General features: G+C 43.4%; 2 protein-coding genes across 2 annotated transcripts in view; both read right to left on the bottom strand.

Annotated features, from left to right (window-relative positions):
• LOC310960995 (ATP-dependent RNA helicase DHX8-like) overlaps nt 1-6,342 on the bottom strand; it is a 25,326-nt gene extending 18,984 nt beyond the window's left edge. The window contains exons 1-6 of the mRNA XM_083932902.1: nt 6,216-6,342; nt 6,020-6,105; nt 5,872-5,938; nt 4,857-4,936; nt 3,468-3,577; nt 3,073-3,375 (exon numbers count right to left, since the gene is read on the bottom strand). Coding sequence (XP_083789028.1) covers nt 3,073-3,375; nt 3,468-3,577; nt 4,857-4,936; nt 5,872-5,938; nt 6,020-6,105; nt 6,216-6,318 — 749 coding nt within the window. The 5' untranslated portion in view covers nt 6,319-6,342. The remainder of the gene's footprint in view (nt 1-3,072; nt 3,376-3,467; nt 3,578-4,856; nt 4,937-5,871; nt 5,939-6,019; nt 6,106-6,215) is intronic.
• A 1,055-nt stretch (nt 6,343-7,397) lies between these two features.
• Nucleotides 7,398-20,000, bottom strand: part of LOC310960993 (ATP-dependent RNA helicase DHX8) — a 13,123-nt gene continuing 520 nt past the window's right edge. Inside the window, exons 2-23 of the mRNA XM_083932899.1 lie at nt 19,996-20,000; nt 19,802-19,874; nt 18,492-18,583; nt 17,925-18,031; nt 17,368-17,760; nt 17,050-17,194; nt 16,449-16,655; nt 16,242-16,329; nt 15,098-15,195; nt 14,692-14,839; nt 13,472-13,653; nt 12,904-13,098; nt 12,089-12,274; nt 11,797-12,007; nt 11,514-11,695; nt 10,739-10,879; nt 10,444-10,599; nt 10,085-10,222; nt 9,779-9,907; nt 9,100-9,296; nt 8,816-8,995; nt 7,398-8,695 (exon numbers count right to left, since the gene is read on the bottom strand). The exon at nt 19,996-20,000 is cut by the window's right edge and continues 81 nt beyond it. Coding sequence (XP_083789025.1) covers nt 8,476-8,695; nt 8,816-8,995; nt 9,100-9,296; nt 9,779-9,907; nt 10,085-10,222; nt 10,444-10,599; nt 10,739-10,879; nt 11,514-11,695; nt 11,797-12,007; nt 12,089-12,274; nt 12,904-13,098; nt 13,472-13,653; nt 14,692-14,839; nt 15,098-15,195; nt 16,242-16,329; nt 16,449-16,655; nt 17,050-17,194; nt 17,368-17,760; nt 17,925-18,031; nt 18,492-18,583; nt 19,802-19,874; nt 19,996-20,000 — 3,473 coding nt within the window. The 3' untranslated portion in view covers nt 7,398-8,475. The remainder of the gene's footprint in view (nt 8,696-8,815; nt 8,996-9,099; nt 9,297-9,778; nt 9,908-10,084; nt 10,223-10,443; nt 10,600-10,738; nt 10,880-11,513; nt 11,696-11,796; nt 12,008-12,088; nt 12,275-12,903; nt 13,099-13,471; nt 13,654-14,691; nt 14,840-15,097; nt 15,196-16,241; nt 16,330-16,448; nt 16,656-17,049; nt 17,195-17,367; nt 17,761-17,924; nt 18,032-18,491; nt 18,584-19,801; nt 19,875-19,995) is intronic.

Below are 20,000 nucleotides of genomic sequence, written 5' to 3'. Positions count from 1 at the left end.
AAGCGCATGGCCATAATTAGGGGGGTAGGCGAAGTCTCAACGAATGAGCACCTAAGGAAAAAAAAATAGGCACACGATTGTTTAAGATCAAAGGGTTCCCGATGTCTGATCGCAACGAAACCAGCACGAGTGAACTCAGCACCCACGAAATAGGGGGGGTAGCAAAAGTTTCAAGTCTCTGAAATAACCCTAAACCCGGCCCTAAACCCTAGCCCTAACCCTAACCCTAGCCCTAACCCTAATCCTAAACCCTAACCCTAATCCCAAACCTTAACCCTATTTTAAATAGGCCATAACTTTTGATAGGAACGTCGTAGAGACTCCATCTTGGTACCAATGGAAAGCGCGTGGCCATAATTAGGGGGGTAGGCGAAGTCTCAACGAATGAGCACCTAAGGAAAAAAAAATAGGCACACGATTGTTTAAGATCAAAGGGTTCCCGATGTCCGATCGCAACGAAACCAGCACGAGTGAACTCAGCACCCACGAAATAGGGGGGGTAGCCAAAGTTTCAAGTCTCTAAAATAACCCTAACCCTAACCCTAGCCCTAAACCCTAGCCCTAAACCCTAACCCCTAACCCTAACCCTAGCCCTAAACCCTAACCCTAAACCCTAACCCCTAACCCTAGCCCTAAACCCTAGCCCTAAACCCTAACCCTAGCCCTAAACCCTAACCCCTAACCCTAACCCTCTTAAATAACCCTAACCCCTAAACCCTAACCCTAGCCCTAACCCTAGCCCTAAACCCTAACCCTAAACCTAACCCTAGCCCTAAACCCTAACCCTAACCCTAGCCCTAATCCCTAACCCCTAACCCTAATCCCAAACCTTAACCCTATTTTAAATAGGCCATAACTTTTGATAGGAACGTCGTAGAGACTCCATCTTGGTACCAATGGAAAGCGCGTGACCATAATTAGGGGGGTAGGCGAAGTCTCAACGAATGAGCACCTAAGGAAAAAAAAATAGGCACACGATTGTTTAAGATCAAAGGGTTCCCGATGTCCGATCGCAACGAAACCAGCACGAGTGAACTCAGCACCCACGAAATAGGGGGGGTAGCCAAAGTTTCAAGTCTCTAAAATAACCCTAACCCTAACCCAACCCTAGCCCTAAACCCTAACCCCTAACCCTAGCCCTAAACCCTAACCCTAGCCCTAAACCTAACCCTAGCCCTAAACCCTAGCCCCAACACTAGCCCTAAACCCTAACCCTAACCCTAAACCCTAACCCTCTTAAATAACCCTAACCCCTAACCCTAGCCCTAACCCTAGCCCTAAACCCTAACCCTAACCCTAAATCCTAACCCTAACCCTAACCCTAGCCCTAATCCCTAACCCCTAACCCTAATCCCAAACCTTAACCCTATTTTAAATAGGCCATAACTTTTGATAGGAACGTCGTAGAGACTCCATCTTGGTACCAATGGAAAGCGCGTGGCCATAATTAGGGGGGTAGGCGAAGTCTCAACGAATGAGCACCTAAGGAAAAAAAAATAGGCACACGATTGTTTAAGATCAAAGGGTTCCCGATGTCCGATCGCAACGAAACCAGCACGAGTGAACTCAGCACCCACGAAATAGGGGGGTAGCCAAAGTTTCAAGTCTCTGAAATAACCCTAACCCCTAAACCCTAACCCTAGCCCTAAACCCTAACCCTAACCCTGGCCCTAAACCCTAACCCTAACCCTAGCCCTAATCCGTAATCCCTAACCCCTAACCCTAACCCTAGCCCTAAACCTTAACCCTAACCCTAACCCTAACCCTAATCCTAACCCTAATCCCAAACCTTAACCCCATTTTAAATAGGCCATAACTTTTGATAGGAACGTCGTAGAGACTCCATCTTGGTACCAATGGAAAGCGCGTGGCCATAATTAGGGGGGTAGGCGAAGTCTCAACGAATGAGCACCTAAGGAAAAAAAAATAGGCACACGATTGTTTAAGATCAAAGGGTTCCCGATGTCTGATCGCAACGAAACCAGCACGAGTGAACTCAGCACCCACGAAATAGGGGGGGTAGCCAAAGTTTCAAGTCTCTGAAATAACCCTAACCCCTAAGCCCTAACCCTAAACCCTAACCCTAACCCTAAACCCTAACCCTAACCCTAAACCCTAACCCTAGCCCTAAACCCTAACCCTAGCCCTAAACCCTAACCCTAAACCCTAACCCTAACCCTAGCCCTAAACCCTAACCCTAACCCTAGCCCTAATCCCTAACCCTAAACCCTAACCCTAACCCTAGCCCTAAACCCTAACCCTAATCCCAAACCTTAACCCCATTTTAAATAGGCCATAACTTTTGATAGGAACGTCGTAGAGACTCCATCTTGGTACCAATGGAAAGCGCGTGGCCATAATTAGGGGGGTAGGCGAAGTCTCAACGAATGAGCACCTAAGGAAAAAAAAATAGGCACACGATTGTTTAAGATCAAAGGGTTCCCGATGTCCGATCGCAACGAAACCAGCACGAGTGAACTCAGCACCCACGAAATAGGGGGGGTAGCCAAAGTTTCAAGTCTCTAAAATAACCCTAACCCCTAAACCCTAACCCTAACCCTAAACCCTAACCCTAACCCCAACCCTAACCCCCAACCCTAACCCTACTTTTCCAACGACAACAGCTTTTTCGTGTGACAGACAGTTTTCTTAAAGGTTGTTCGTATGATTGAAGCTGTGCTCCTTCAAAGAGAGTGTGATGAAGGTGAAGCCGAAAACTTTAAAACGGTTCAGTTGTTTTTTTCTAAATAATTAAGATTTCTTTGTTTCAGTACCCCGCCTCACGCCGATGTCAGCTGGGATCGGCTCCAGCCCCCCGCGACCCGGACAAGCGGTTGAAGATGAATGAATGAATGTTTCAGTGGCACAAAGGGGTGAATAAATAACAACAAAAACTGAATAAATAAAACAGACAAAACATTGACTATCGACCAAAGTATTGGATTCCGACAAAGGGACAAAATTATTATAAGTAGGCGACAAGACAAACGAGCAACAATGACATCCTGGGAAACAAAACATCGTGTTTTGGAAACGGTGTTGGAGGGCAAAGGGAACATTTCTCTGACTGACCTGAGGCCCTCCAGCTGCACAAAACAGCCAAACTGCATAATACTGCTGATTTTGCCGTCGTAGATGTCGCCCACGACGGGCTCTTCTGGCGGAGGCCGATCCACAAGTCGATCGCTGCAGCGCCCGGGGTCTCTGTCGTCTTTCTTGTTGTTGTCATCGTCTAAACGAGGGCTCGGCGGATGGTCGCTCCAGCGAGACGGACGCTTCCTTTTGCGCTTGGGCTCAGGTTCTCCGTCACGATCTCTCGATCTGGAGCGAGGACGACTGCGCTGTGGTCCGTCTTGTCTGTCTGTGTCTCGACTCCTGTCAGATGAGTAGGATAGTAGGATTAGTAGGATTTTTACACCAGAGAGTCAATTATTTTCCAAACAGCAGCCAGGTACCCACTCTCTTACCTTTTGTCATCAGAGCTCGTTCCACAGAAGGTCGGCATGAGCATCTCCAGCTCTTTCATGGCTGCTGCGGCGACCTGCGCATCATCTTTGTCTGTGTTGCGAGGTGGAATCTGATCGAGAGGGGATGATGAGTGACAACAGCTCCATAAATACTATTAACTTTTCCACAGACAAAGAGTCGTATTCTACTTTAGAGGCGCGCTAGAAGACACCAGGGTTTAAATGAGAATGACAGAAGAATGAATCACATGTGTCCTCTTTGTTTTGGCTCAATTCTTGAATAATCATTTCTTTAATCTCTGAACAAAAAGTTTGTTCTTCACAGTGGATTTGAACTTCTCAGTCACTCAAGCAAATTGCGTGTGTGTTGGCTGAAAAATAAATGGTCTACATTGATTGCTGTTGATTCTCAGCGAAGTTGTCAAACTCTTACATTAACAACATTAACTCGTCGATCACTTGCTAAATGATCCATTCAATTATCAAAATATACCTGAAATACATATTGTATGCAATTGTATGTATATTCCATATGACGAGGGACAATTAGTTGTTTCTTTACTGAACGAATGCAGGTTTTTTTTCATTGTTTGCAGCGTTTTTTTGGGCTAATTTCTGTTCACTGTATATGTCTTAACATGAAAGACCAGAGGTGGATTTTACTGCACTGTACATATGAAAGTCCTGCTGTTGAACTAGGAATCTAAAAAGCTCATAAACAAAAGCATGCATTTGTCAAAACTGTATTTTATAGTACAGCAAGCAGTCAGTGCCAAAATAATACAGTAGTTTATGTTTTTAAAACATTTCCAGGGTGGACTGAGTGACCACGATGAAAAACACAGTTTGGCTCACATGATGAGAAAACGTTACCTTTTTTCCCACTTTATATCATCACTGTATCTCTTTATTTAGTTGTACTGTCACTTAGTTCAGTAAGAAATGCTGCTACACTTTAACACTGTTATCACTTATCGCTCTTCATCACTTATTTAGTTTGTACTTATTTTATTTCAACATGCTGCTAAACTGCACGCTGTGTATTGTTGTATATTGTATAAACCTATGCTTAACCACAATGTCTGTTGCACTCTGTCACATTTAGTTATTGTTTGATTTATTTTACGTTAGCTTTATTTTGATTTGCTTATGTTTTTATGCTTATTGTTACTCTGATCCTTTCCCATCTTTGTATTGAAACTGTTGCACAATCATTTCCCTCGGGATAAATAAAGCTTTATTAATCTTGAATGTTCTGGGTGAGTCACTACCTTTTGCAGACCCATGTCCCATGAAACAGTTGCGACAATTGCAGCATACAATTAAGAAATGTCCCCAAAAAATGCTCCAAAGGGATTGAGAGAAACTGAAACTGTGTGTCATTCTCACCACCCAGACAGGATCATCAGGTTTACATAACGCAGGGTATTTCTTCTTCAGCTGGTCCTTCTCACTCTTTGGCTGATGAGCTGTCACACACACACACACACACAACAGAAAGGAGATGATTTAACAGGCTTGATTTCTCATTCAGGAAACACGTCAAAAAGTGTCTAATCTCTGTCAAAAACAACCTGGCAAATTTCAAACAGATCAGGAATCCATTAAGCAGCAGTGCAGCTTTGATGTTTTTACAGTGCATGATGTTCTCATAGACACAGACTGCTGCTTAATGAGCTGGTCACTGGCGTGGACGACAGCACTCAAATCAATAGACTCTAAAAGTAGAATGGGAGGCAGAGCCTTCAGCTACCAAGCCCCTCTCCTATAGAACCGACTCCCAAGTGTTATTCTGGAGGCAAACTGTCCCCGGACTCAAGAGTACACTCAAAACTGCCCTCTTTGATAAAGCTTACAGCTAGGGCTTACGAGCCCATAGCTATGTTGTTACTTTTAAGATGATTGTGTCGGGACAGATGGCTGTCCTCCGTGGAGCTAAGGCTGTTCGACGTTCCTGCCTGTTGTGGGGAGGGTTTTTGTTGCCACCATACTCTACGGGGGAATTGTTGGGCTATACCTGCTCTGTAAAGTGTCCCGAGATAACTTTTGTTATGATTTGGCACTATAATCAAAATTGAATTGAATGGAATAAAAAAAGTCTCTCTCTCTCTCATCCATGTAATGAATTCTTGTGTCTGTCCTGTCTCTTCTATTTGTATTTCATCTATTTATTTGTTGTCTCCTCTTATTTTTTATATATATTTATTTATTTGGGACTACAGATGCAAATTATCAGCTTTGCTATAATCCGACATGTTTACAGAGATATGTAAAAATCCCTGTTAATGAATGTGCATTATCCCTATGTTAAACATAACTCATTGTTATTATAATTATAACAGTAGAGCCACACCTGTAAAACACAATGTACTTTGACATAAAACACATGTGGAAGTCTCTGTACCTTTACTTGTAGATGGCGGGGGTCGCATGGTGTGGATGAGTCTGAGTAAATTACCAACAAAGGTGTCCTAAAAAGGAAGAAACACGGGTTCAGATACAGAGCAACAACCATTAGATGTTAATAGTGTTTATCTAACTTCACACTTAACTGTAAAATCTGCTCCATTTTCAAGCAGGGCTGCTCTGAACTCTTCAAATGTTTGGTGTTTCTCCGCCAAACTGATGATGAATTCAGCTGTAACAAATCAACTGTTGTTAAGGAGCCATGCTAGCGTTAGCATCCCTCCGTGCGGGGCTAAAACAACAACAACAGCAACAACAGGGTGTCATGGTGAGTAACGTTACCCAGGTCCTTCTCGCTGATCCCCAGGTGATTCTCCAGCTCCGTGCACACCTTTGACACCAAGGATAAGTATTCAAGACGTTTTATTTCGTCTAAGTCCGACATCTTTCTTGTTTGTTTTTACCGGACCTGACCCGGAAGTGCTTCTTCTTCTTCTACTGCTTCTTCTCCGTCTTCTTCTGCTGCTCCTACCGACCCACAGGCAGATGACGGTCGGTGCAGTTTGACCTTAGTGGTTGAAAGTTGTACTGGTTGTTGTTGTTGTACTGTACAATAATGAGATACTTGTATTTGACTTGAGTATTTATATTTTATACTACTTCAGCTTAATACACTGGTTACATTGCTTCTTCTGTCTCACTGTAACTAGATGTTTTATTAGGGTTATTTGTCTTTTGTTGTTGTTTTTTACCGTGGATTGTCTGGAGCACTGGATCAGACACATTTACCTGTGTGGGATAGTTCATTCATCGTCAACCGCTTATCCCGGGGTCGGGGTCGCGGGGGGGGCTGGAGCCGGGATTCGAACCTGTAACCTCCTTGCTGTGAGGCGACAGTGCTGACCACGACACCACCGTGGTTGTTATTATTATAATTATTTATATATTTCGAACATGTGAGAAAAGAAAATTGAAAAAAACGTAACAGATTTTTTTTTAAAGTTTTTTTTGGTGTATAAATAAATCAAACAATGTATTGAACCAACAACATATTTTTCATTTTATCATGTCTGAAAAGGAAAATAAATTTGATTTGAATCTGAATCAAATATTGTACTTTTTACTGGGATGGCTGTGGTTCAGTGGAAGAGTGGGTCGTCCTCCATTTAAGAGATCAGCTGTCCGATCCCCACCTCCCCCGGTCCACATGTCAAAGTGTCCTTGGGCAAGACATTGAACCCTGAATTGCTCCTCGTGGTGCACATGTGTGTAAATGTGGTGTGAATGGTCAGTTTAGATGGTCGGTAGATGTCCACTGCCATCAGTGTGAATGTCAGTGTGAACGGGTGAATGTGACAAACACTGTGAAAGCACCTTGAGTAGGCAGAAGACTAGAAAGCCGCTATATAAGTACAAGTCCTTTACTGCACCAATTTTATTTCATTTATTTCACTGGGCAGATTCACAATATTAATACAAAATATAAACAAACCAATACATTATGTTTTTTGGAATAAACTCTCTCAAATTCAAAACAGGCTTTATTAACCTGACTGTTTTAGAGAAGAACAATATTGCCAAAGCAAAGTTTTCAGGTCGTTCTCCTCTGAGTGTTAATTCTGTCTATTTCTGCTCTACATGCATGTGTGTGTCAGTGTTTCTGTGTATGTGTAAAATATATATCTGTATATTTCTGTGTGTAAAGACTCTGTTGGACAACGGGTATATTTCTGATGACTGAGTGGACCTGTACTTCACACGGGCTGGATGACACTAACAAATATTTTACGCCAGCTTTTTTTAATTGGAATTTGGAAATTATTACTGAGAAAGTTTATATATATATTAAAAAATATCAGTAATGCATCACTAAATATAATCCAGTCATGTACTCTTTTCTTTTTTACTTATGTCTGTGGCTTGGGATAACACCAAAATCTCAACAATCACATATCTGAACCTACTTTACCTTTCAATGTTCATTTAAAAAAAAAAAAATCCAACAGGTTAATAAAACGTAGCATTTAATGAGGACACATTTCATAGTTTCTGTTTCTTGAGAGTAAAGCAAAGCCACCGTTTCAAAAACACAGACCTGCGAGTGGAAGCTGTCCAAGCTTTAGTACAAAATCTATCAAACATATCTGCTGCTCAGTCCTTACAGGCTGAAGAGTATTGACATGTGAATCATAAAGACATCAAAACTCCATTATGATCCCATCAGGTTGTAATTAGGTACAACATTATGCTAATACAATTTACAGTCAGGATAAACAGTCCCATCTCCTCACAGAAGATTCTGTGTAACAGGACAGATGTAGACGTTTATTCGTATTCCTGTTTTAGTGCTATGGAAGGTAAATCGCTCCGGGTTTCCTAAAATCATGACACTAAAATTCCCTCCCAGGTTAATGTGGGAACGCCTGGGAGAAAATGTACAATGTACACAATTAAAAAGAAGGAGTGGGTACACGGCTGGAAGTTGAGAGGGGATGTTGAAAAACCTCAACCACCAGGGTTCGAGCACACGAGCGGCGCCGGTACGGGGTACAAGGCGACGCATCCCTCCGTCGTCTCTTCTGCGTTTGCGACGTCACGCACATCAGCGGCGTCTGAAGGCGCGAGAGATTCGCCAAGCGTTGGGCTCCTCGTAGCGGTTGTACAGCGGCTCCAGGCGCTGCTGTTTCTTCTGCTTGCTGAGGCGCGTGGGGTCGGACACTTTGAAGAAGGCGGGTGAAAACTCCACCAGCCAGCGAGGGTCGATGGTGGTCACCTCCCGCATGTACTCCTTTGTGGTCAGCACCAGCTCGTGGTACACCACCCTGAAGGATGAGAGAGGCGGGACGTCACAACACTGTTTTTACATTCAGAAATGAATTCTAAAAAAAGGACATTTATTTCTTGTTTGAGTGCTAAAAGGTGGAAGTGAGGTGCTGCCGTACCACTCAGGCTGTCGGTTAAACAGAGCACTGGAGGGGTGGATGTATACGACTTGCTGGTCTATGAGGGTGCGGTAGCCCTCCTGAGGATCCTTTTTGGCTGCGTTCCTGAAGAAACCACTGCAGATGGCTTTTTGCACTCGCACGGTGGCTTTCCCGCAAGATACCACGTCCAGCTTATGTCTGAAGAGACAGAAAGAAGTCCGGTTGGAGGTTGATGAGACATTCACACAGATATATGTATACCGGTCTATTGTGGTTGTGTCTCGTCATCTTGATAATCGTACCTGTCCATGATACCCAGCATCTGTTTGCGGATGTCCTGGGCTCTGCGCAGAGAGCGAGCCTGGATGAAGTTCTCGTAACACCAGGGGTTGGAGAACTTGTTGTTCTTCCAGGAGTTGTAGACGGCCAGCAGCGTCAGGTGGTCCCCCTCGGGCTGGTGAAACTTTGCCTTCTTCTGGTCAGCCAGGGCCTGCTTGTCCTTTAAAAGACAAGAAAAAGAAATCAACGAATGAGGGGCAACGTCTGATCGGATCTTTACACTGGGAACATGAAGGTCAAGTGATAAGTGGACAAACGAGATGATATATAAACTCAAGCAGAGTTGTTTTAAAAAGCAAAGAAACTGCCTGGGAATATCTTATGTCTTCTCACAAAACCAGAAATATTTTGTATATGCATTTTTAAATGGTCCACAAACAAAACAACCGTAGACTAAACAGTCTATATGTCATTAAATAAGAAACTTAATGCATTTTACTTTATGCTGAAACACAGGGCAAATACAATTTTCAGTTATTAGTTTCAAGCATAGCAAGGTTTTATCAGTAATCAAGACAAATAACCAGGTTCAGCTGCTTTTGACTGGAATTGCTTTGGGGATAACGATGACCTGGACAAATGAGAACCTTCACAGGCTTAATCAACAACAATAAAAACCCTCATGAATCATGGCGGACAAACCTTCGGCCTGTAGAAGACGTTCTGCACGGACAGCATGGACACGATGGTGAGCATCTCTTCACTGCAGCCCAGATGGACGGACATGATCAACATCTTACACAGCATGGGCTCCAGAGGGAACTCAGCCATCTAGAGGACAGATTTAGAGAGAAGAGACGAGGAAGTGAAGGGCATGTTGGCAAAAAAGCAACCACACACACACACACACAGGCATATATTTTTACTTTAATCAAACTACAAAGTGCATAGATGTGTTCTCTTCGCCTTTGCGTCTGAAGGAAACCACCCAGTAAAATCATTCCTCACCCTTCTTCCAAGGCGTGTGAGTAAGCCCTCATCATCCAGGGCTCCCAGAGTGTAGAGCTGCTCCATGGCTGTGATCAGAGTCTCCATGGGGGGAGCGTCCATGAAGTCAAAAGACAGGAGGTCATTGATGCCCATGGCCTGGTGGAGGAAACACCAAATGTATGTCAATTATTTGAATTAAACATTATAGTTCAAGGCAGAGATGATTAAGCTGCAACCTTTGGTCTTTATTTTCTCAATAATACTCAAATACTAGTGCACTGCAAACCTGAAGGCAAGAAATGTGAATTCTCATGGATGAAGGGTTATCTTTATACTATGATACGTTGACAAAAATGCTTAAATGAATGACTATTTACCTTCAGAGACAGCACAGTGCTGGCCAAGTTGGTCCTCTGGATCTCCGGCACGTTGGTCGTCAGCATCTCGTCTCTGTAGGCTCTCTCGGTGTAGAGCCTGTAACACTTCCCCGGGCCGGTTCTGCCGGCTCGACCGGCCCTCTGCTTCGCCTGGGCCTGAAGATTGAAAACAGATATTTTAAAGTAAGCTAGCCACCTCCTTTAATTATATATGCTGACATATCAGGAAGCATTTGGTGTTCTTCTCCTGCGATATCTACTACATCATAAATAAATGATCATAAATCTGCTGTACCTGTGAGATGGGAGTCACCACCAGCTGGTCAATGCCGGTCTTTGAGTTGTACACTTTTTGCTTCACAAATCCAGGATCCACCACGTAATAGATCCCATCGATTGTCAGAGATGTTTCTGCAATGTTTGTGGCAATGACCACCTGAAGGGAAGACAATAAAGATCATTCCATGTTGTGAGAAACATCTACACAAAGCTCATTGCTTATTAAGCTTAAGTTTTACAAAGTTAGAGTTACAAAGTTCTAAAGTGTGGGTGATTTAATAAAACCCAGATTTTTTCCTTTGTTTAGCTTTGAATCATTAGCTTTGAATCATGGATTGGAAGAATCATTAAACCCTAATTCATTTAAGTACCACAGAAAGATAACCACAATAAAATTGACATTGTTTCCAGAACAAACATATTTTGGACTATCGTACATCAAGCATAGGTCGGGTCGCGAGGCCAGCAGCTTTAGCAGGGGACCCCAATTCTTCCCTTTCCCGGGCCACATTAACCAGCTCTAACTGGGGGATCCTGAGGCGTTCCCAGGCCAGTGTGGAGATCTAATCTCTCCACCTGGTCCTGGGTCTTCCCTGAGGCCTCCTCCCAGCTGGACGTGCCTGGAACACCTCCCTAGGGAGGCGCCCAGGGTTCATCCTTACCAGATGATCCTGAACCACCTCAACTGGCTCCTTTCAACGCAAAGATGGATACATATGTAATGTGTAACTTAAATATAGATAGAAATGTATATTCCCATATAACTGAAGATTAATATCAAATGTAGGCACCTTTCTGCTGCCTGGGGGTGCCGGGTCAAAGATCCTGGTCTGCATCTCGCTGGGCAGCGCAGAATAAACCGGCAGAATAATCAGTTCAGGAACATCAGGCCCCAGTGACTTCATCCTCTCATACAGGATCTCACAGGCGGTGTCGATCTCTTCCTGTCCAGTCAGAAACACCAGGATGTCTCCTGGACAGAGACAAGAGAAAAGGCAGATTTTGACGTGGACTGACGTTTGGGTGTACTGGTGAAAAGGACACGTGTGTGTTTTCAAGATTTTAAAATCATACCTGGGGGCTCGGTCAGATGGATCTGCATGACAGTGATGAGACTGGCATCCAGGTAGTCCGTCTCAGGCTCTTTGGTGTAGAGAACCTCCACTGGGTAAGTCCTTCCTGGGATGGTGAAGATGGGAGCTTCATAGAAATACTGAGAGAACTTGACGGCGTCCAGGGTGGCTGACGTTACAATCAGCTTCATGTCTGTGCGTTTTTGGACGGTCTGGGGGAGAAAAGAAATACTCAGTATCTCTTCTACGTACATGTATGAATGTAGGAACACACAAGCGTCTGCTCAGCTCACCTTCTTGAGCAAACCAAAGAGAACATCGGTGTGGATCGTCCTCTCGTGAGCTTCGTCCAACATGATGATGGCGTACTGGCCCAGTTCAGAGTCGATCAGACACTCTCTCAACAGCATACCGTCCGTCATGTACTTGATCACCGTCTCAGGGCTGGTGCAGTCCTCAAAACGGATGGTGTAACCCACCTACACCAGAGAAGATTTATAAAGGCCATGTTGGATCAAAGTATCAACGTTGTCGTTAGTTTTACCATTACCAACAAATCATCTGAGGGTTTGAGTTCAATTGAAGCACCTTTAAAGCACTTTGAAGGTACCTAAACCACAGACTCAAAGCTTTCACATCTGAATTTCTACTATTAATGGAAGTGGGAAAGATCAGAGGACGCGTGTGCATTCTGAAAATGGTCGCCCTCTTGATCATGGCCTGGATTTTGGTACCGGTGCCCAACAAAGACGTTAATTTCAGTAAGTATTATATTGCAGTGTTTCCTCTACGTTACATTAGTTGTTTTTTGTGCTTGAAACCATAAAGTGATTTTTGATTTTGACGGATTCTGTTGAGGAACATTATTTGGACCTTTTGGACAATTATTTAAATACATTTTCTGATGCAGAGTGTAGCTCATTGTGCAATACAGTGTACCCTGTAAGAATAATCTGTAAGAATAATTCCAACCCTATTATCCCATTGACAACAAAATAAAAAACAAGTCTGTTATGCACCAAAGTTCATATCAAAAGAAGCATTTCCCGAACTTCCAAGACTCGGTGAACCCTGCAGATGGGAACGCAGTAATGGATGGATGGCTCACCTCCTGTCCCAGACAGCACCCGTACTCCTCGGAGACTCTCTTAGCCACTGACATGGCGGCCACACGACGGGGCTGCGTACAGCCGATCTTCCCCCTTGTGGTGTAACCGGCCTCTGCGAGGTACTGAGTGATCTGCGTGGTCTTACCGGACCCCGTCTCTCCGATCACAATCAGGATCTGGTTGTCGTGAACAGCCTGTGACAAATGAACACAGAGCGCAGATGTTACAGACTGAATGACAGCAATCCCCCCTTTTTGCCTTTTATCTTTGTTTGGAAAGGAATGAAGCTAACAGGTTAAAGCAGCACTGAGACATTGGTACTGTATTTACTTTGCCACATTTTTATATTTCAGCAGCACCAGAGAAGAAATCTGGTGATTTGCATTCAGCAGATGTTTCCATTCAACTCATCTCAAAGCATAAATGCATCAACATCTGCTTGTTAAAAGGATAATTGCATTTTCAACAGAAACTAATCACATTCAATTATAAGCTCCCGTGTGACGCATCCAACTCAAATCTGTGAAAAGCCTCCCTCTGGGTTTAGTTTTTAAAACTGCGACAAACCTGAATGAGCTGCTCCTTCAGCTTGTAGATGGGCAGGCTCTCCCTCTGCTCCAGGATGGAGAGCTGGGTCTTCTTTCCATAAGAGGCCTTGTTGCCTCCAAACGCATGCTTCTTCCACTCCGGGATGTCATTAGGCATCATGCCAATGCCTCTCATGTTAGCTGCAATCTGCCTACCATCAACTGAAAAAAGAGGAGGTTATAGTGCATGATAATAGAGAAAAAACTGTCTTCAGCCGCTTTCACACTTAGTTCCTGGTAAATTACTGGGATAATCCTTCGGGCACACATGCAGTCCCATTCAGGAATATGACCGCCATGTTCCTTTTCACACTTGCAACGCCAGAATACATGGGCAGGGGCAGTGCAAAGCCTTTTTCTTCTTTTCTTTCTTTGAGAAAAATCACCCTTCTTCCTCACCCTCGGCTGTTAGTAGTCTTTCTCTTTCCAGTCAGCCGCATGATAGAAACTTCATCAACACACCCACTTGCTGTGTGTGTATCTATGAAAGGGGCTCAAAAGTGCTTACCCCTGTAACGTCCCTGCTTTCATTCAAAGTCCTACTGGCATTTTCCCTGGAATGTTCCCAGGTTTGATGTGAATATTTTACTACTTCCCTGATTATCCAGATCTGCTCCCATCCACACATGACCCATGCAGGAAATGTCCTTTTGTGTGTGTGTGTAAGTGTGTGTGAGAGAGAGAAAAGGGGGCCTTAACACATCAACTACGATCTCATCACATCAGTAGCTACGTCACTGCCAGATCTACGTGGTTATGGCGGAACAATGCCAACCCCTTGGAAACTGTCTAGACCACCTGGGGCCATGGAAGGGAGGATAGAACACTGAAGCATGGCACGACTTTTCCATCCGGCCAGATACGGGGCTGCAGGAAGCCAGATAACCATCTCCAGTACTGGCAGGCCTGAGGGGTGCTCCCTGCCATCACAGAGCAAGTCTCATGTCTGACTCAGACTGGGCTGTGGTTTCGATAAAGCGGGGCAAACACACAGACTGACTATTTCTGGATTGCGCCAAAGACGAGATAAAATTTAAAATAACTGTTTAGATAAAAAAATCTGAAGACAGTTTACGATGATCAAGATGTTGATTTCAAGCTGGCAGATGTTTTAACTGCATACACGGGGATTTGATTAATCGTGCTTCATCATCTGTGACTTGGAAATGACTTAATGTGCACATCTAATGGATTTCTTACCGTCTGGCAGCGGGTCGACCCAGTGTTTATTCAACCCCATGGGGATGGAGTCCATCTCTGCCTCTCGTGCAGCCTGCTTCAGCTCTCGTCTCTCCTTAGCCAGAGCGCTCTGCATCATGGCTGCTTGAGACAGAGAGCCATCTGGATTCTATGGAAGAGGGAACACAGGTCGTGCTGCTTAGCTGTGGATGCTATGTACATTTACAGACACTGAAAGTGTGTGTAGAACCGCTCCTAAGTCCGAAGAAGCAACTGTTTTCTGATGAACTGTCCTAAATATTTCAGCATCCTCCCAAAATCAAATTGACATATCAGATGAAACTTGACATTTAACTGCACTGTAGTCTCTCTACTATGTACTGTACGTGGCAAGTAATGTGAGAACATGTCCAGACGTATGCCGTACCTTGACAATCTTGACAGGGCTCATGTCCATACTTTGTTTGGTGTGTCCCCTCAGGAACGGGGGCTCCTCTTCAACCAGCTCGATTTCCAAATCTTCATCTGAAAGTCAGTGAACAAGATCAATTAGCAGGACAGTCCCCTCATCAAGTCATATTTCATAAAGCAAGACAAGACTCCACAGTGATGCTAGCATCTCTGTAAAACTGTACTCAGGCGCCGTGGTGCTTTGACATAAATGTTAATGACAGCATACCAACATGCACCCAATTACAACGCTAACATGCTGATGTTTGCAGGTGTAATGTTCACTGTGTTAACTAGCTTACTTTAGTGTGTTACCATGCTAGCATGTGCTCATTGGCACTAAACACGAAATTTAGCTGAGGCTGATGTATTTTGCCATAAACTGTAATAATAGTAAACTTTACTTATACAGCAGCTCAAAGTGCTTTACAAAATTAAAACAATAACCCGGAAATGCAAAAAACAATACAATAATAAAAAAATAGGACAATACTACCAATAAAAACAAGTTGGTAATGATGAAAACTCTTTTAAGATATAAAAAGCCATGAAACAAGTATGAGAAATCTAAAGAGAAATATCAAACAACAACAATTATCTTGAATTTATTAAGAGTAAGTTGATGCTTTAAAAAATATTCTTATCACCATCAAGTCTTATTTGGACCATTGCTAAACAGCAGTAAGCTGCTTCAGTAAACTTTTTTTAATTCACTTTTGATACAGTCAGGAAGTGCTGGATGACCTAAGGCAGGGGTGTCAAAGTGATCCAGCTGTGGCTGCAGGTTTTCATTCCAACCAAGCAAGAACACACCTGACTCGACTTACTCAACCATCTGAATCGTCTTCACACGGTTGAATTGTTGGATCAGGTGTGTTTTTGCTTGGTTGGAATGAAAACCTGCAGTCTACCCTGAGAGAAGGATCCCTTTACTGGATCACTTTGACACCCCTGACCTAAGGGAACAGTTTGGAACATACTCAGAAAAACAATCGGAGAAGTACGAAGGTGTTAAACCATTTAAGCAATAAAAACAAATAAAATAACTATTAAATCAATCCTCAGCGTTACAGGCAGCCAGTGTAATGACAGCATTACTGGAATAGTACAGGACTTCTTACCCTCTTCATCATCAACTTTAGGAAGGATCCCGGTCTCGTCGTCGAAATCAGGGAACTCTTCTTTGGATAAGACGTTGGCAGCAATCATCTGAGGGCGGACAAAGGGCGTGAGTATCACCATGTGATAAAATAAGCCCTTTAAAGGGATTCAGTGGTTTCCCTCAAAGCAGCTTAAATGTGTGCGGAAATCACACTGTATGGACGCACCTGTTTGATCTCCCACTTCTCTGGGTCAGAAATCTTGGTGAGTCTTTTGCGCTCCAGGGTGTCGTCCTGCTCCATCTCTGGGGCGTGGCCCAGGTTCAGGTTGCTTGGCCGGTCGGGGTTCCTCATGGTGATCTCGTCCCCTCCGTCCGGGCCTACGTTCCTCCTCCTGTTGGGGTTCAGGTCTTCTCCTGTCTCCTGGTCCACATCCTGGCAAAGAAAGGGGGAAAGAATTAGGTCATTAACATGCTGACAATGCAGGCGATTGCAGTCTACCCTGAGAGAAGGATCCCATGGTGATAACGCTTTTTCCACATATACTCTCCAAACATCTCTCACGGGAAATTCAGAGCAGCGTTATCACTAATTTGGCTGATAATGACTCACTGGCTCAATTACCTGCTCTGATACAAATCTGATATAAAGGGAATTAAAGATTAAATTACACGCACACACACTTCTTTTTCTTTTTAATCAATTATACACCTATCCAGCCGCTATCAAGATCTCAATTTCACACAAAGAAATTAGCGCACACATCTTTCAATTAACACTACTTCAGACTAACTTGACACAAATCTGTGAAGAGCTCTGTTCTTCTTACCTTCATGCTGAGGCTGGTCTTCGAGCCGGTGAACGAGAGCACCTTGATCTTGACTCTTTGGCCTTTGCTGACGACATCAGCCACGTTGGCCACGCGGCCTTCTCTGCGCAGCTCGGAAATGTGGACCAAACCTTCCCATCGCTTCCTACATCCAGAGAACAACAACATGGAAGATTGAAAAATACAGTTCCTTCCTGGTAGCATATGCTCCATTTACACATGCGCAAGCTCAACGCAGACCCGAAGACTTGCATTCAATATGCTTAGCTGCCCCAGTTAAGTTAGGCCAATGTTGTGTTAGTAGCACTTTGTACTGACCGTAATCCCTCCAGCTGCACGAAGCATCCAAACTGCATGATACTGGTGACTTTGCCGTTGTATATGTCACCCACAGAAGGTTCCTCTGGTGGCGGGCGGTCTACATGTTTGTCCTTCCAGCGATCAGAGTCTTTGTCTTGGTCTTTCTTTGGGCTAGGTGAGCGCTCAGACCAGCGGGAAGATTTGTCCCTTCTTTTGCCGCGATCCCTGTCTCTGTCTCCGTCTCTGTGCCGATCACGATCTCTGGAGCGAGACCTGGACCTTGAGCGAGAGCGATGTCGCCTCCTCCTGTCCCTCTCCCGGTCTCGGTCTCGATCTCTGTCTCGGTCTCGGTCTCTATGCCTGTCTCTTTCTTTGCTTCTGCTGCGACTTCGGCGTCTGCTCTTTTCTGACCTGCCAAAATAAGTGGGACAATTACAATAAACTGAATAAACTTAACAGTAGAAGTACATATTTGCTGGTTGTGTTATTTTTATTTACTATGTTAAACAAAGCAAAAGAAATCTCCATCTCAAGAAAGCAAATAAAAATGTGACCAGCGTCCTTGGTCGTCTTACTTGCTCTTGCTGCTTTTGGAGTCCGTCCCACTGACACTGGGCATAAACATTTCCAGCTCTTTCATGGCATCAGCTGCTACTTTCACATCATCTTCATCCAGTAGTTTCTGAGAAAGCCAAGCAAAATAATTAGCAGCACTGTACCATTAAACTCCCACCGGTTAACGTCTTTGTTAAGGTTTCCTACTGAATTAATTTCTTGAACGCTGCATCATGCTACAGGCACATTGGTCATCTCAGTGACACGACTAAAAACATGCGTGTTTGGAAAGTGCAACATGGACAATCACATTGAGTCCTCTCATCCCATTTTAACTACAGGCAGCAGAAGTTAACACACATTCATTAGGAGGAGAAGAGTCAAGACCAGCTTTTCCTATGAGACGCTTTACTCGTGCAGGATTTAGTAGAGGTGCAAATTCACAGCAGCTCAAAATTAGTATAATGCACTGTTATTAAGAAAAAACAAAACAAACAATAAGTACACGTGTAAACGCCTTTGGCTGCGGTGGGATTACATGTCAAAGTAGTAACGCCACCTACAAATAATGTGATAAAGTCACATACCTTTGGTGCCGGATCATTTGCTCTACACAGTGCAGGGAACAGCTCCTTCAGTTTCTCTTTTTCTGTCTTCGGCTTGACCAAAGCCTCGGAGGCTGAAACGGACACTTATTCATTAATTAAGATCCATAAGAGGATCTTATGAAGAGACACTGTGTGGTATAGTACAAGGGAACTACAGATATGTAGCAGTTACACAATAATCCACTACTTTTACAAAGCTCATAGTGTTTCAGTCTTTGTTGACAGTCAGAGGTAATAATTACTACTTTATGTTTATAATTGAGGTCATAGTAGGTGTTTTTGTACTGGAGTGCATTTTATTGACAGGTGTTTCTAATATTCTGTCCCTCTCAAGTGTGTTAATGGTGTGGCCAAAATATTAGAAACACCACGCAATATAATGCAGTCCAGTCCGAAAACACTGCAAACCGCAACCTCAATAATAAACACGTAGTTAAAGGTATACCTCTCTGACAGTGTAAACCCACACTGAACATTATTAGAGCTGCGGTATTGGATCACATTAGATTATACAGATGTAGCTAAAGGAGTTGCTGGTGAGTGTAAACTCACTGATATGCTCCCACTACATAAGCCTTCTAGATCACTAAGATCCCCTGAGGCCAATCTGTTAGTGGTTCGCAGAGTAAACTCAAATCAAGGGAAAGCATCTTTCAGTCATTATGCAACAAACAGCTGGAATAAACTTCCTGAAGATTTGAGACTTTCACCCACTCTGACCACTTTTAAAACTAGCCTGAAAACTTTTATGTTCACCTCAGCTTTCTGCTGAATCTTTGCACTTTTAACGTCCGCACTGTTTTTATTATTGTCTATTTTTTTTATTCTCTTTGTCTTTCTGTAATGCATTTTAATTCATGACATGTGCTGTGAAGCACTTTCAGTCTGCCTTGTGTATGAAAAGTGCGATACAAATAAAGGTGCCTTACCTAAACAACATACAAGTAAATGATAGACATTATTTTGGGGGCAAATGTCTCTCAAGGTAAAATATGTTTTTTGGCAGCTGAATAAAGCTCAACCAAAGCAGTACACAATTGTGTTTTTTAATTGTTGCAATGCTAAGATAAAAAGAGTACATTTTACATAGCAGCAGAAATCTATATATCTATATAGCAGGGAAACGATCCCCTTCACTAAATACTTGATTATCTTTCCCTTAGTAGTAGATATTGTATGTTGACTACAAATGCTGCTTTTGCGAGGTTAAGTCTATTTACTTAGAGAATTTTCCCATTTTAACAAAAGTAAATAAACACTTTAGCAGCTCAAATGCTTCATTAACTCACCTTTACCTGCAGCAGCCTTGGGTGGAGGTCGCATAGTCTGAATGAGCCTGAGCAAATTACTGATGAGAGAATCCTGCAAAGTGCACAACGAGACAACACGACAGTTTACGACAGGTGACAGGTTTACGTCAGCTTTTCGTAGCATCACTTTGCCACCGTTAGCCTCATTTAGTGTTCAGTATTTATGAACTTACTGTGA

Source organism: Echiichthys vipera, assembly GCF_963691815.1.
Source record: "Echiichthys vipera genome assembly, chromosome: 18".
Classification (NCBI taxonomy): domain Eukaryota; kingdom Metazoa; phylum Chordata; class Actinopteri; order Perciformes; family Trachinidae; genus Echiichthys; species Echiichthys vipera.
The sequence above is the reverse complement of the archived record's forward strand: the minus strand, read 5'-3'. Positions and strand labels throughout refer to the sequence as shown.